At 39.2% G+C, this 17,780-nt stretch overlaps 1 protein-coding gene across 2 annotated transcripts in view; it reads right to left on the reverse strand.

The window, feature by feature from the left end:
* coro2ba (coronin, actin binding protein, 2Ba) overlaps positions 1-14,988 on the reverse strand; it is a 46,413-nt gene extending 31,425 nt beyond the window's left edge. For both annotated transcript variants that reach the window (XM_058780458.1, XM_058780456.1), the window contains exon 1: positions 14,833-14,988. In XM_058780458.1, the coding sequence (XP_058636441.1) occupies positions 14,833-14,847 (15 nt within the window). In that variant the 5' untranslated portion in view covers positions 14,848-14,988. The remainder of the gene's footprint in view (positions 1-14,832) is intronic.
* Positions 14,989-17,780: the final 2,792 nt, after the last annotated feature.

Genomic DNA, 17,780 nt, shown 5'->3' on the forward strand with positions numbered 1-17,780 from the left:
TCCCTTTTTTATAAATATATTTCCATAGGACCTATGAAGCCACTATCAAAGCACTGCCATTTCAGATGGTGCTATAACAACATCAGCCAGACCTCAGAGGCTGGCATCCCGTAATAGTGTTACCCAGCTACTGATGAGCACCGTGACCTTCCACAGTGACATGACAATGTCGTATTAGCCTGTTGTCTTCCTGCTTGGCTAATCTCTTCTGACTGTTTCTCATTGCTGGCAGGATTCTGTTTCAGCATGATCGCCAGCACAGCACTCTGAGCTAAAACTGGATTCTGCAAGGTGTGCTCTGAAATGTGCTCAGGCTAGTGTCAAATATAAAACAGCTGTATGAGAGGCTGAGCGAGGTGATGAGTAAAACTATTAAGCAAAAATTTCAGTGAAGATGGCATTATTAAGCTAGCATTCAGGGGCAAAAACAGTGATTTCTGTGAAATGTGATCTAATACATGCACTTGTGAGAAACTGAAATTAGTTTTAAACCTCATTTTGTATTCTGTATTGCATTTCAGTGTCTATTCCTCAAATTTATATGAAACTCCAGGCACGTCAGGAGGTCCATGGTACAAGGAGAAAACTATGCATTAACTTTCCATTTATATCAATGGCACATGCTCTGTGGTGCAGAAGGCCAGAGGTACTAGTTCTGGAGGCAGTTTGTTTTGAGGCAATCGCTTGCACATAACTTAAATTTTGGTAGGGTTTTTGAAACAAGTCACTTATGCTCACCAAGACTGCATTTATTTGATTAAAACAAAAATTGTATTACAGTTTAAAACATTATACATTTTGTAACGTTTTTTTTTTCTTCTCAGTTTACTTTAGATCAATTTAATGCATCATTGCTGAATAAAAGTAGTAATTTCTTGTTGAAAGAAAAAATCTTGTTGAAAAATCTTACCCCAACTTTTAAATGGAATAGTGTACATGTCATGTGATTAATCTCTAGAGCCACCAGAAAATTACATCATGGCAACACTGGCTGATGGCACCAACAAATAAATAAAAAAAATCCTATCCTTAGCTGTGAGGTTAAAAGCCACAAAACCGGTAAAATATAAGTCAATTTCACGCTTTTAAGAGCACCTTGAAAAAGAATCAGGCACTGGTAAAGTAAAACCTCTTGTGTCTTTTAAATTTGAAACGATAAGCTAGACTACATTTTTCCAGTTTTGGACTTGGAGCAACCCCCAGCACTGCGCATTTGGGATCTCCTCAGCCTGTTAGCAGAGTGCTCATAAACTGAACTGGGTGTCAAATGAGGGGCACATCCAAAATATGTAGTGCTGGTGGTGCTCCTGGACTTGCAAAGTGATTATTCTAAATACTACCATGTTTGTTCTTTATCAACCTAAACTTTTGTATTTCAAAGCATAAATTCTCATAAACAGTCTTCTGTTTTCAGAGTCATACCAGTGGATGTTAAAAGGTTCAAATCTGATCTATTTTAAGATGTCCCATGAGAAAGCTGGCTGTTTGCAAATTCAGTTTAGATTAAAGTTTAACACAAATCATTCTTTAAGATATTTGCATAGTTTATGACAATTTGCCGCTCCATATGTTTTTTAAAGACCCTGTGCTTATCTGTAGTGCTTGTTATTTGTGTCACTGACGTCATCAGCAGAGGAAATCAATTATCTTTATTGACAGATTTCTTTTTCTGCACAAATGCATGCATGCATGTGTGTCCCCTACATGTCCTACATCATGTGACCCATTTGAGCTCTTGAAAAATTCAGTTAGTGTTGATTAGATGATAATTTTTGGGTCAACTATTTCTTTAAATGGTGGTATATTTAAAATTCGTAGCCATGGTATAACTTCCCAAACAGATGCAATGAACAGTTGGAGTGGTAGAGCTGAAATCTGTGTCAGTGGGTCTCCACCTGGCAATCTGTCTGTTCAGGCCTCAGGCCTTTTGTTTTGCTCTGAAAATGTCCAAAACATTGCCTTGCTTTTTTTTCTCAGACATCCTCTCTAGTGTCTTCTTCATGCTTCTTTTAGTTTCTCACTCTTGCACATTCTCTTTTGTCCTCTTCTACATGTATCTTTCTCTGAATCCTCCAGCTCTGTTTTGTTGTGTGGGATTTGTTTTGTCGGTGAAATTTGATTAATTGGAGACTGGAAGCAGAGCTAAGCACTCGGAAAACTGCCTGAAGGAAGTCTGGGCAGCTGTAAGTCCAGGATCACATGGGGTTAGATCTGTGCCTCTTTAAATTGCCTTCCACAACACTGACTTTCTACCTGAGGCCTGTAATACATGTAATGCATTTCTCATGCCATGTTTGCTTTCTATCCAACCAACCCATATTTTCCACTCTTGATTTCTCCATCTGAGCTTTTTTTGTTTTTGTTGGCCTTATTGCAATAAAGAGTGTATAGATTTGATATTAGAAATGAATTTGATTTATTTGATCATATGTTATCATGTTCTGGCTGGTGTTTATAAAAATATTGATCATTCTTGCTGGAATAGCTAGCCCATGCTGTTCTGGAAGTGCAGTGTCTAACAGTGCTCTTAAACACACGCACACACACATACACACAAAAACAGGCTTTTGCTCCTTTGCACTTTCTCACTGATGCGTTTTCTAAGAAAATAAAAGGCTTGAATTTTTGGCATATCACTTCAAAAAACACTGCTGAGGGCCAGAGAATGCTGGGAAGGAATGTGAACCTTCACAGCGCTCAGCTGACCTCTCCCTTTCTTTCTGCTCTCAAAGAAAGCTGCTCTCTTTTTCCTTTTAAGCGGTAATAACCTCAAACAACTTGTAGGTATTGTTTACTTCAGCCTGAAGTGTCAAAAACATTTTCATAATGTTCTCATTGTGCTTTCTCTCTTATGACCAAGCCCAGATGGAATCTGCTATCTTTTTTTCCCACAATTTCAGTGCTAATTATGTGGAGGACAAGAGAATCTGTGAAATGGATATAAAAAAAGAAAAAAAAAAGAGAAAATGTGTTAAACTGAGCTGAGAATACTAGACTATTATTAATAGCTGGAAACACAAAATTAGCCTTAATATTTAATAAACATGCTAAAGATGAGGGATGGATTCGTGATTGACAGGCATTTCAGTTTTGGACTATCAGATTATGCTTGGGCTTGCAAATGATCATGAAAGTCATCCTTTTTTTTATGCAGATTTTGTAATGTTGAATTATATGTTCCATAAAAAACATTCAGGTCTACAAGAGGTGTAACTTCACGTTGACAAGATTTTTATTCGGTGTGAAGACATGCGCATTCATTATGATGGAAACAAATTTTATACATAAAGAAGTCATGAAAATGATCGCCTAATATTCATAAATAAATTGTAAAAGATTTTTTTCTGCCTAAATTAAATTTTTATCTTGAATGGAAGTAGCTATTAACATCTTTAAAGTGTCTCATAAAGAAACTGAGCATATCAAAACTAATTATGGCAGATCCATGTGAAATTGTATCATAAGGCAATTGTACGATATTGTGTGGAACGTGCACACCATTCTGAAATGTGTCACATCCCCACATTGTCTTCATGAACAGACAGCGCTGATAAGCCGTCTTTGTTTTGATGAACTCATAGAGGTCAAGGGGTGAAATTACAACACATAAGTGATTGGAAACCTGACATGTACATCAACAGAAATAAAACAGACAATAAATTATATAGAAAAGCGAGAAAAGAACACTGAAGCAGTCCAAGACTTCAGTCTGGTTGGGAATTAAGGCATTTTTGTTCTGAGCTTGCCATATAACATGCATTAAAGAAAGTGTGTAATTTATCAGCATTTTACTGCAGCAGAATGCTGTTCATTTCTGAATTTAAAAGAGTCATTGGTGAGTGGGATCACTCAGTGGAATGTATTGCTGTACTGCATTACAGATAATAAGCTCCATTTTCATGAGACTGTATTAGTAGGAGAAGCGTGTTGAAATCCTGAGAGCGGAAGCATATGACCCATCTTCATCATACTGTCACGCTTTAGTTCCCACTCCCACACTGTTTGATTTGTGTAGGCTGTAGTGTTTCCTTCTCTGGTCCCATGTTCCACTGTGGACCTCTTACACACAGGGACACAAAAATGGGATTGCAATATTAATGACTGCTTCCAAAACTCATGCCATTGGTTGAGCTGAAAGTTAGTTGCTGTTTTTGTGGATGTTTTTACATTATGACATATACACTCATTCTTCTTGATACCCTCTAAGTGTATGTCTATGCATCTAGGATTGCAGTGGCAATAGATAAAGATGTCTCAAGGCAAGAATCTTAATATAATATTTTCTCAGTTTCTGTGCCTTAGAGTAGGAGTGAAAAGAGAGGAGACAGGCAATGGGAATTACAAGACAGTGTGAACATCGCACACTGATGCCCCACAGCTGCTGTTTATCTAAACTGAGTCTCACTAGCCCAGGACCACAGGAAGCACATCCTCTTCCCAGTGTCTCTACCTCACGTTCACTACAGCTCTGCAGGAGCTGAGCAGGATATTTATAAATGACATGATCTCCTTTCCTTTTCTATAGAAAGTCCCACTGAAACTCTTAGTCTCTGTGGAGTTGGTTCTATCGACAGAGGCGTTCTCATATCTGCATCAGTGAATACATTGTCTTTCACTTTCTCAGGCTTCATAAAAAAGTTGAAGCGAAATGCCGGACCTTTTAGTCATTTGTTCATTATTGGATGTTTTCTGTATAAGCACATTGGCCAGCGGGAGGTACTGGTTGCTAAGCTAGCTGTTAGGACTTGGATCTAATGTGACTCTTCTCAGCGTGTGTGCACACTGCCTGCATCGGGCATAATAGCCTGCAAATTCAGTCCAGATTATAAGATTCCCTCTGAGGATAAAACAAAAACCAGTGTCCAAATCAAGCGTGTATACAAGGTTGCCTGGTTTGCTCAACATAACTAGCCCAATGGCCCACCAAAAATAGCTCAAAACCAGAGTAATTGCTCTATCCGAAATATCAAAACTAAAAATATGCACTCCCATAAATAATTTTCTTCATATTTTATGGTCACTTTTATGTGTCATACTCCTCTGCTTTAATTAAGGAGCTTAAAGTCCCCCTACCAGTGTCTCTCCCTTACAAAACTCATCATCTAGCAGTTTTATTATTGGTAGAATATAAAATAGATAAAATATAATACAATTTATGCAATATATCAAACCTTAAAAAGCAACTAGCTGCAACAGTTTAAAAATAGTCTTACATACAACTTTGGACATGACAATTGTTCATCTAATACACTTATTAAACTATGCGTGCCTCTCTGTTAGTTATTTCTGTTCAATAAAATATTCTATAGTGCATTTTTTTTTAGCAATTATAAAATATTATTTCATGAATTTATAAGTACATGCATTGAAACAAACCTACATAAATTTGTTAAGAATTCATTAGAGATATCCTCTACAAGAACTATGAATAATAGAGAATATTTCCTATTGCGATGGAAGCTTGGGCGGGACATATTGAAAGGGTAGTTCCTTTTATTTTATTTATTTATTTAATTTTTTACATGGGTTTAGTTATGACACAGCCATGAACCATGATTTGTTACTTTCTAGTTGCTAAAGATAATATTAGAAGGACGGGCTTCTTCATTCTAGAGAGCATTTGATATTCATATTTGTGGTGCATTTTCTTAGAAGAGAAAGTTTAAAATAAATAAAATCATTTCATTGAGCTATATAATTACTGATGAACACTGTTTTTGTCAGGATTCTGGACTGTTTAGCTGTGTCCCAAAGCTAAGTGTACACACTTCGGAGTGCGCATTTTAAGTGCGAATGCGTCACACCGACACTACGGAGACTGTCCCAATGTGAAGTGTACACACTCCGAAAACCGCATTCCAAGGCCGATTGCGTCACCGCGGCACGACGAAAGCTCCCGTAATTTGAAAGCGACTTCAAATGCGCCCTCCATTTCCCAGGAAAATGAAGTGTACATCTATGGACACTTCGCACCCTACCATATCCCAGAATCACTTGCGCGCAGATGACGACGGTGTTCATATTCAAAGAACACGGCGGATTTTATTTGTTTTGCAAAAGCTTTACAGTTTTGAATGATATCTTGCATCTTTATAACCAACCAGCGTTGGTATAGCCATATCGCGCTGGCGCCTCACGCGCACAAAGACACAACATATTTTTGTGACATTGCAGCCAGTTCATTATCAAAATAAAATACAATTAAAGGAATGTATAAAAAGTTACAGTGCTCCGTTGTCCAATCTGTTGCGTTCAGCGTGACCACCGCCTCACTGTGCTGATACAGCCGATGTGAAGGATGATGTTTTACGTCGATGAAAGTACAAAGTCTATAATAAATAATATTTTAGCATCCAGATACGTCGCGAATATGGAAACATTTGGATTTGTGCCAAGGGTAGGCATCAGTTTCACCTTTAATTTGTTTTTGGATTGACGTTTTTATAGTATAGGCTATCTTAAGTTTAGAGGATTTGTTGTGGAGAGAAACTAATAACTGTGTTTATAATGTTTGTAAACATTTAGATTTACTGCCATTTTAGCCTACATAATTTCTGAATGTAATAGTAAAATGGGACGCGACTGTTTTTTTTTTTCTCCTCGAAACGCAATTTTATACAAGTAGCGTTTTTTTTGTTTTTTGTTTTTTTAACAATGCAACAAACGTTTTTAAATATCTTTAAAAAAATACTTTAATGTCTTTAAAGCATTAATAGATGTGTTTTTCTTTTGTTTAGTAGCCTACATTTAGGCAAATCTAGAAAAGATGATGCTGGCTGTGACTAAGCACAGCAGGTTAAGATACCATCTCTTCCTGTTTTTTTTTTGTTTGTTTTTTTTGTGTAAAGAAAACACTGTACTTTATTATTATAGGCAAAGACAATTAAAAAAAAAAAAAAAAAGATATTAACCGTTATTTTTTCTATTCGAACCGGTTTCGGAACGGTAATAATACAAGAACGCAGGAACAGAAACATTAAAATATGATTCTGCTCGGAGTGAACCGATTGATTTTTTTTTTTTTCGTTTTCAGGCCCTGCTTTCAGGGCCTCCCCGCTCAGCCCAAAACCATTAAAAACCTGTCCGGTGCTGGCACATTCAGCTTTATCCTGCAGTACAGGGTCTGGTCTGATTTAGGGAAATAAGGAAAATAAACATTGTTCAGAGCTATGATAAAGTAATTAGTAAAATAAATATTTAGGTACTTTAGTGAACTACATTGGGGGAAAACTACTAGTCATATTTAAATCGTTAGTTAAAGGGATAGTTCACCCAAAAATGAAAATTCCAAACCTGGAACAACTTGAGGGTGAGTAAATGATTACAGAATTATCATTTTTGGGTGAACTATCCTTGAAGTAAAATTATTATTATGCATACTTAATACCATACTTAAGGTATTGAGAGTAAAAGTAAAGGTATACAGTATTGTTCTGAAAAAATAATTTGTCAGGATGGTTTGGCATTAATATTACTGATGCATACTGTGTATGTTGCATTTGACTTAAGAATATGTTAAAGGTTGTTAAATTTAAAGTTGCCTACTTCATAAACTGTTGGGTAGTTTAATCCACAACAATGCATCATGTTGTAAAAGACCACATTTTTGTAGTGTTACTGTCCTGTCAGGAAAAAAAAAGAAAGAAAACGTATTACTTCACATTTGTACGAGAATACCTAAAGAATGTACTTCCTTACAGTCCACCACTGATTATTTTGAAAATGAAAATAACATTTCTTGACAGAAAATTGACAAATTGTTACGAACTATATCAAAGGATGGATATGAAGAAATCGGACCGGCCATACAGGGCACTGTTCAGCTGTCGCAGCTGCCGCTGAACAATGCATAATTTGTTTTTTATTTATTCAGTTTTATGTTTATGTTTACTTAATTGCCTAAAATCAGGGTTGCAAACCTTTCAAAATATGTTCACCATGGTCAAGACAATAAACTATTATAAAATCGCACATTGGTAAACATATCAGTCAGCATTTGAACTGCTATATATGCGTGTGCATGATTTTGTATTTTTTCATATGTATCATTACATTATTCAAGTCAGTTCAAACGCAATGCCTGCATTAAAAGTTTTAATCCAGCAAGGACGCAGCAAAATAATCAAATTTACCCGGCCACGGTCTTGGCTAAGCCTGAGGTACATCACCCGGCACCGCCGGAGGTGAAACATTCCCACCATCTCTTCCAGTAAAATATAAAAGATAAAAACAAATATGTGCAATGCTGGCTCCATAACTTTTTTTAAACGACCTGGCAGCTCTCATCTCGCACCGTTGCTACGCGACAGGAGCCGCAATCGGGAACACCTGGTGGCGCAAATAGGAATCCTGCGAAGGCGGAGTGTCTCATGCAATTTGGAGGGTCCTTCGTGCACTTCGGAGGCGTGGCCTTCGAAGTCCGTGCACTCCGAAGTGTGTACACTTAGCTTTGGGACACAGCTAATGTGTCGTGTTTGGCCCCTGTTTCAGTTCCTGTTTGTCCTTATTTGGTCATGTTCTTGTTCTCGTTTAGTTTGATTATTAGTTGATTCCCCGCACCTGTCTGTCCCTCGTAACCCTTGCATTTAAGCCCCATTCTGTTCAGTCTGTGTTTTCGGGTCTCTTATCGTCTTGCTTGTGTGTCTCTGCTGGATTATCCTTTCGTTTTGGAATATAATAAAGACTATTCGTTTGATCCTCGTCTCCGTTGTCTCTTCTACACAGAGTGTGACAGAAGACCCGACCTAAACAGTTAATTCTGCGTTGTTCCCCACCGTTTTCCCCCCCTGTTTGTTCAGTGGTTTTTTTCCCTCCCGTTGTGCTCTCATGGATGCCCTACTTCATCCAGAATATCTCCTCCTCCTACTGGAGCAGGGGGAGAGATCGCTCGAGGACCATACGAGATTGTTCCTGCTACTAGCTAACACCACCAGCTACCCGGTTCCCTTGTCCAGCCCAGAGGAGGCTCCCGATCCAGAGTTTAACCCTGAAAGCCCGGAGGCTCACAAATGCCCGCCCTCCCACCTGCTGCTGCCTCCTCCTCCGCTGTTGTCTGTCAGCCCCTCTGCTTGCCCTCAACCCACCATCAATACGGTGCGAGCTCCGCGGGACTGCCATCCTCCATCGTCGCCGTGGTTGGAGAATCCCTCACCTCTGCCTCCAGCCTCCAAGGCCCGGACTCCGCCTCGGCCCGTTGACCCAGCGGCTCCTAGCTCCCTTGCCTCCACCGTCACCCGTCGATCCACCGGGCTCCCTCGTCCCTCCGGCTCCGCCTTGGTCGGGCGTCGACCCACCATCGCCTCTGGACTCCGCTCCTCCCTCCCGCCAGCTCCACCTTGGTCCTCAGTCGCTCCGGCTCTGCTGCAGATCTCCGCCTCCGCCTCGGTCGCCAGAGCCCTCGGCTCCACCCTGGCCCCCGGATCCTCAGCATCCCCGTGGCTCGTTGGCTCTCCGTCTCTGCCTCGGGCTCCTCCACCACATGCTATGCCGCCGTTGGTTGGCCCCCCTGGAGTGGACGGCCATTCCTCCATGGCTCCCCCCTCCATCGACTCTACCGTGGGTCAACATTATGGCTGTGGCCTGGGTCCAGTTGGGCTCCTCCTGCTCTGGGCCCCTCCTGTTTCCTCCCTGGCTCCTCCCTCCTTCATCACTTCCCTGGTCTCTGTCAGCCTGCCCCCTCCCAGGTGTCCGTCCTCCTCCTGAGCCTCCTCCCAAGTTCCCAAGTAAGAGGAGTTTTTCATATTTTTGGTGCATTTTCGTAGAGAAAGTTTATAATAAAATCATTTAATTGAGCTATATAATTACTGATGAACACAGTTTTTGTCAGGATTCTGGACTGTTTACATGGACTGTGTTGTGTTTGGCCCCTGTTTCTGTTCCTGTTTGTCTTTATTTGGTCATGTTCCTGTCCTTGTTTAGTTTAATTATTAGTTGATTCCCTGCACCTGTCTGTCCCTTGTTATCCTGTGCATTTAAGCCCCATTCTGTTCAGTCTGTGTTTGTCGGGTCTCTATTATCTTGCTCGTGTGTCTCTGCTGTTTCCTTGTGGATTACCCCTTTGTTCTGGAATATAATAAAGACTATTCATTTGATCCTCGTCGCCGTCGTCTCTCCTATACAGAGTGTGACAGCTTTAGATATGGATTTTTGTTCTATGAATTTATAGTGTTATTTTTGTTTGCGATATGTGACAGAGTTAATAAGGGTGGTGTGTGGGGTGGGGCGCATGTATCTATTTTGCCCTATAAATAGCGCAAATAGTGGCTTGAGTAACAAATTGACGTTTTGACTCCCGCTATCCCCTTCCGATGTCGTGATTCTGGAAACGCCATAGTGAGGTATGAGCATAGCTTTTGCTTTGCTGTAAGAATTTGTATAAAGATGTTTTTTTTATATTGTTTATTTTGGTGTTAAGCGCAAGGAGATAACCCTCGATATGGGAGTGTGGGCTGTTAATGCGTTCGGAGCTGTGGACTCCGGGCTTAACCTGTAGCAGCGAGCTGTTGTGCAGTGTTTTTATCCCACTTTATTGTATAGTCACGCTCCACTCTTGAATTACGGTGGAGGTATGTGTGCAGTGGATTATTATTGTCACATGGATGTGGATTGTATATTTTTTATTATTTTAAGGTTATAATGCTGTTACATTTGCTTTAGGGCAAGTGTTTTATTTGTTAATGTGTTTTTATCAGTTTTTGATATTAAGCTAGTATTCAGAGGCATTTGTATTTTGCGTTTGTTTTGTTTTCTTCTACTTGACAGATCTTTCGCTGTGGTGCTTTATGCACATGGAATTCTGATGTCTAGGCCCTGCTGTTTTGTTTGATTTATTTTTTACGTTTAAATTGTTTATATTTGTTTATGACTTTTGTATTGTTGTGATTGTTTAAATGTTTTTCTTGTTAGCTGAGTCTAGTTTCTGCCAACCGTTTAGCTTTGTGTAACCAAGTTTTCTGTGTTGTAGGAACCAGCCTGTATGGAGTGCTTTCTTCTGGGGTCGTCTGGGTTCCTTTTCCTTCACTGCATGGTGGTGTGAGATTTACTGCACTGCATGAGTATCGAGTTGAGAGTGTAACGTTATTTGTATGATTCACTACAGGCTTTTTCCAAAAGTTGTTGTTTAATGATTTGTTTATTAGTGCACGCGCGTGTGTGTGTGTGTTTCTACGTCTGGGGATCTGTGGCCTTGTGATTCTCCCCTTCTCCTCCAGCAGGCTTGGTAACCATATATTTTTAAGATAGTGGGTTATGATTTTAATATTTGGCCTAAAGCCCAGACCTTTTAATGTTGTGATTCCCTTTTCTTTTACACGTTGTTAAAGTCGATTATTCATCTAAACAATAGTTATTGCGTGTTAATATAAGTGTTAAACTTGAAGGTCACGTCTCTGTTCTTCTTTTATCATGGGCTATTGAACTTATGTTGCTGTGTTCAGTTATTTCCATGGGTATAAACCCCGGTGGTGTAGTCGGAATTTAGTGTGACCGCCAGAGCATCGCACGGTTACACATAGTTTTGCTACTGTAGGGTCAAAAATAATCAAAGACTTCTGCTTTCCTGTCCCAAACTTACCTTGAGTAACAAAAGGGCCATTTGGCATTCCTGAAGGCACAGATGTGCTGATAGTGATCAAGGCCTGTAGGCCAAGATGTGTATACATTGGGGGTCCACTAATTGTCACACCGTTTGCCCAGTGGGTGAAGCTGTAATCTGCTGATTGGTCAGTTTGAATGTCTCACATTTGGTTTCTAGTCATGGTCAAGGAAGGGATAAAAGATGGCAACTGTTGCTCTGTTTCTTTTCATTGCTGGAGCTCTTCTTGAGGCTCTGCCCTCTCTCCCTCTTTTTCTTCCTCTCTCTCTAGCCCCCTCCCCCCTCTCAGGTAACATTTTACATACATGATGGGTACAATTAACTGGTTATGCTTTATCATTCTCCATCTGTTCTTCAAGTGTAACCATAACGAAATACTGTTATTAAACCATTTCAATGATAAATTATGTGATAACTAATCTTGATTCAAGGTTAATATTGAAGTGCTACCTATTGCAATACAATATAGTCACTTAATAGCAACATTCTTCCACCTATTTAGCTATTCTAACTGTGCTTATTTCCGTTATTGGTAATGTGGCAGTGGGTGGTAATAGACTACAAATATACAGTTTTATACCATCGTGCTGATACCGTTTCTTTAGTCATTCGGCAATCCTACAGCCTGAACCACTATAGGGAAACCACCCTTACACTACTTATGTGTTTTTAAACATACCATTTCCATTTATTTGATTTACAGTATTAACAGAAAACATAACCCATGCAATTAGCATCAGCATTGTGTTTGAATTTGATTAAATACTTCACAATATTTCACTATTTTTATATATATATATATATATATATATATATATATATATATATATATATATATATATAATGGGTGGGCACCAAGATAGCTGTGTGAGTTTTATGTGTGAGTATGTAACATATAGCCTGCATATACACTTATATTCACATATAAAAAATAAAAAAAACACCCACCACTATCTGCATGAGGTCAGTTGTGCATATGGAGTTTAGTTATAATAATGTGTTTTACACCTGTGAATTTACAGTCCTCCTTCCCACGCAGGGTCTTCTCAGTCGCTCAAACACTCCTGACAAGTGTTTCTGTGCATTTTATATGTGCAATTGTCTCTTAGCTTTATAAGCACACCTGTACGCTTCCTACCTGCCTCTCGACCTACTGACATGCAGACGTGCAAACCCACCCACATACACCATAGATGAGAACCCTCATCACAGCTCACTCCGTGATCACGTCTGCGTGGCTCTGTGTGTTGATAATGGGGGAAATTTAACCAATGGGTCCATTCTGCAAATTCACTGGAGAATCTGATGCCTGTTGGCATTTCTGTCAGATGAAGTTCTGTCCCAGGGTGAAAGATATGCTAAGCTTTAAACAAAGGCATGAGGGCACATGTGTTGGCCTTCGACTCTATGGAGACAAAATGATCTCTAACCCCTCCTCCAGCTTTCTATCCATTCCTCCCGCTTTCTTTGTCTCTTCATATGAAATGGATTACAATGTTTCTGTGGATTTCATACCTTAAAGACAGTGTAGGAATTATGGAGTGACTTTGAGGCGGCTGACAATTTTGATTTTTTCCCCCTTTTTTTAATTGGGGCACATTTTGTACACTTTTTTTCCCCCACCACTGAATAAGATATGTAATTTTGCTTAGCTTTATCATGAGGCTTTTTGGCTTTAGTTCCTACCTTATATGAAATTAACATCCACAGTGATTTATTTACTAATGTGTGACAGGACGTGACGTGCAGCCAGCTGTTTTATAGCCCTGCAGTGAGAGATACATCCTGTCCTATTCATGACAGTCTGGGTGTGTGACAGTTTCAGTCCCAATAGTCTGTGAGGATATCCTGCCACACAGCTGTGTAGTTAAACACTAGTCTATATGTGCACTCACTCTCACATAATGACACACTCTGGAGTGGAATCGCTCTCTGTCTCTCACTGTCTGACAGAGTGCTGTTCTGCTCGGTCAGCACACATACACAAACACTCCAAGGTCATTTAGCTCTGTACAGCACCCATCACTCGAGCCCCCACTCAACATCTCAACCTTCTCCATCAGAGCAAAACATACACTCACATTAGTTCTTACACAGTCAGCACCTGCGTCATGCGGGTAACTCAGCCAGGAATAACTGCAACACACATCACTGCATGAACACTGGCATTGACTGAGATTTAAGTATGCAACTCTAAATTATAATATAATATAATATCCATCCATCTGCTTTCCAAACTGCTTTCCCAAAGTTGCAGGGATGCTGGAGCTTATAACATAAAATAATAGTAATAATAATAATATGATATAATATAATATAATGTTTATCCATTTTCAGAATCACTTGTCCTGTAGAATTGTGAGGCTTATAACATGATATAATATCTTATTTCCTATTATATATTTAATCTATACAAAACCTATATATATATATATATATATATATATATATACTGCATAAACACTTAGACCAGGTATGTTTCCAGCTTTACAGACTTGTTTGTGTACTGCGTTTATGATAATTTCATAGAGTCATTTTTGTCCAACTTTAATGAATTTAGTTCCATTAGCCTGCAGCTCATGACAGCTGTGAGAGTCCAATAACATCAAACTTACACAGAGACTTTGATAAACATGCACACAAGCAAGACATAATTAGCCTGATCTGCATTAATACTTGATGAATTTAGTTGAAAATGAATCCCAATGTCAAAAAGTGGCCCAGTTGACCTGAATTCTTCCTATATCCCTTGGCTTGCCTGTTCTCTTCTTGTTTCTTTACGCTTTTCTCCTTTTTATTACTGTCACGCATACTGTAGTATGTGACATGCTCAGTCTCTCCTCAGCAAAAAAGCACAGCTCAGGCTTTATGCAGGACAGCACTGGATTAAGAGCCCCACTTCGTAATCAGTCTGCTAAAGCCTGACACACACTCACACACACTCACACATAAACATGCCTCACCCAGCCAAGACCCACTGCCCTACTGCAGGACAGGCACTTGCATATTAAACACACATGGAGCCAGCTGGACAAACGCACATAGAAGTTTGTACCGCACAGCAAATCCAGTAGCCATAAGATTCACCTGCATAAACACACACACACACACACACACACATACTCCACCTGTCCGGCACTGCAGTACACTACAGCCAGAGATTCAGCAGAACATCCCACTGCAGTGAAGCCCAAACACAGCAGCCCCTCCCAGCCTCGCACACTCCAGCACACGCTTACCTTTGTGACAGTCATGCAGAGAACAGTGCAGAAGAGTCAGCTTCCGTTCCTGAAACGCTGAGTGAGACAGTAAGACAGAGAAGGACTCACTAAGCGCGTGTAGCCTGCAGTCTCTACGACAGCAGAGTGAGACACGAGAGATTGTGAAAGAGGAGGAGAAGAGAGAGAGGGAGGGAGGGTCTGGTTGCTGTCTCTCGCTAAGTATCCAAGCCTATCAGTGCCGCGGTAGCCATGGTCCTGTAGTCAGGATACTGCAGTGAAGTCAGCATAGTATGTTAGTACTATTACTCCTTGCTCTCTCTCTCTCTTTCTCCTTCCATGCTGTCAATCTGATTACTGCATGTGCTAATGAAGATTATTGATGTCCACAACAGCATCACTGTTTACAATCTTATACTCGCTCTCTTTAGCTCTCTGTCGTAAGGGTACATTTTTTTTGAAATCGAGATTTATATATCATCTGAAATCTGAATAAATAAGCTTTCCATTGATGTATGGTTTGTTAGGATAGGATATTTGGCTGAGATACAACTATTTGAAAATCTGGAATCTGAGGGTTCAAAAAAATCTAAATATTGAGAAGATTGGCTTTAAAGTTGTCCAAATGAAGTTCTTAGCAATGCATATTCAAAAAAATTTAGTTTTGATATATTTATGATAGGAAATTTACAAAATATCATCATGGAACATGATCTTTACTTAATATCCTAATGATTTTTGGCATAAAAGAAAAATCATTAATTTTGACACATACAGTGTATTGTTGGCTATTGCTACAAATATACCCCAGCGACTTGAGACTGGTTTTGTGTTCCAGAGTCACATATGTTCTCTCTCTTTGCTGAATATACTATCATCATACTCAGGTAACTTGGCTGCTATAATCAAAATTCATAATGCAAGATTTTGAAAGCTTAAGAAGCAGTTGAAGAAGACTCCATGTCAATTTTATGGGATCATGAATTATACAATAACTAGTATTTTGGTGGAAACTGTGGTTACCCTGTTTTTTGGAATGTATAATATTAATGCAAAAATCTATATTAATTGCTTAATTAAATGTATATAATTTAGCAAGATTACTATACTCAAGATTCTTCTTAAAGTAAGAAGTGTGAAGAACAAGAAAAACAATCTTCTAAACATTATGTAGGATTAACTGTAGCTTTATTATGTTCTGCTGCCCTCTTGTGGGCCTCAGTAATATTACATTACTAATTACATTTATTGAATAACACATTTAAAGGGATAGTTCATTCATAGCCATGTGGTTCCAAACCCGTGTGACGTACTTTGTTCTGTGGAAAACAAAAGAAGACGCCCAATGGAGAAAGATGCAATGAAAATGAATGGTGACTGAGGCTGTTATTCTGGCTAACATCTTGTGTTGTATGGTTGAAAGCCATATTTAGTTTAACTTTATAAGAGAATGACAATAAGTAGATGACAGCAGAATTTTAAAGCGTGTCTCCACTTCCTTCTGCTGTAGGAAATTGAAGCCAAAATGTACCAGAAATGGCCGCTGTCATATTTTGCTGATGACATTTAGAGCCCGAGTCTGTGCAGTACTGATCATGAACTGCAGTATCAAGGTCCTGCCCAAACTCCTGCAGGCCCAATTGTACTCACACAATCATGACACCACACCCCATTTTTATAGCATCAAATAAAACCAAACCTTGTAGAAAATCAAACTCTTGAAATGACATTGGCGGCACTTTTTAGGATGTGTGCGGCATACTTAGCTTTTTAGCAGCCCCTTAGATCATAGCATAACTACCATTTTTAAGGAGAGAAGGAAAAAAATCACCATTGACAGCCATTCAAAATTAGTTGTGTGTTCTGATGAGATACACTAACATTCAAAAGTCTGGGTTGGTAATATATTTTAATGTTTTTGAAAGAAGTCTCTTATGCTCACCAAACAAAATTTATTTGATGACAAATCAGTAAAAAAGCAATATTGTGAAATATTATTATAAGTTAAAAATAACTGTTTTCTATTTTAATATTGTAATTTTCAGCATTTTCACTTGATCCTTCAGAAATCACTCTAATATGCTGATTTGGTGCTCAAGTGACATTTGTTATGATTATCACTGCTAAAAACATTGCCAAGGGAGTTAATTGGTTAGCTGACGTTCAGGAGCACGGCCATGCACCAAACGATCACCTGACTTCCCGAAACCTCCATATATTGGGCTGCCCCATAACGTACTGTTTGTCTCTTTCTCTCGAACCCACCCTTCCCTCCCTTTCTCATCCATTCAGCCAACCTTATCCCACATTCTCTTCTTTCAGCTTGCATCGGGGGGTCCTAATTGTCCGGCATAAATATATGATCGAGACGGTACCCCCACTCTGAGTCTCTCTAAGCCATCAATTCTAGATGCCCTGATCAACCTGACCATCATCCCATTGCCTCTACCCCTTCATCCTCCTCTACTCTTCCCCAACACTCTGTTCAACTAACTATTTCATAGCTTGTTCGTGGCGTGGTCCTAGTTAGTGAACTGAATATTGTTGTTGAAACTGTATTGTTGTTGAAACAGCACTGATTAGATTTTTTTTTATTGCAATGTAAAAGTCTTTACTGTCACTTTTGATTAATTTAATTTGATCAATTTTGTTCATTTCTTTTAAAAACATCTCACTCAGCCAAAACTTTTGAACACATTTTTGTGTACATTTGTATACATGCAGCATTTCATTATATTATAGCAGATGTTATACCAGTGACTGTACTTTGTATTTCCTAGGGATGTTTCTGCCAGCCGAGCAACTACAGTTTAGATGAATGGAAATGCTAATGCATAGTTTTCTTCAGGAATTATAGATCTACATGCACCAGTGTCACCAATTACAAAAAAAAATGGCTTTGGACTGAAAATTAGTTTGTCATGGCTAATGCTAAAGCTTTTTAAAAATAGGTCATATGACTCTACGTT

The sequence above is a fragment of the Onychostoma macrolepis genome, chromosome 07 (assembly GCF_012432095.1).
Source record: "Onychostoma macrolepis isolate SWU-2019 chromosome 07, ASM1243209v1, whole genome shotgun sequence".
Lineage (NCBI taxonomy): Eukaryota > Metazoa > Chordata > Actinopteri > Cypriniformes > Cyprinidae > Onychostoma > Onychostoma macrolepis.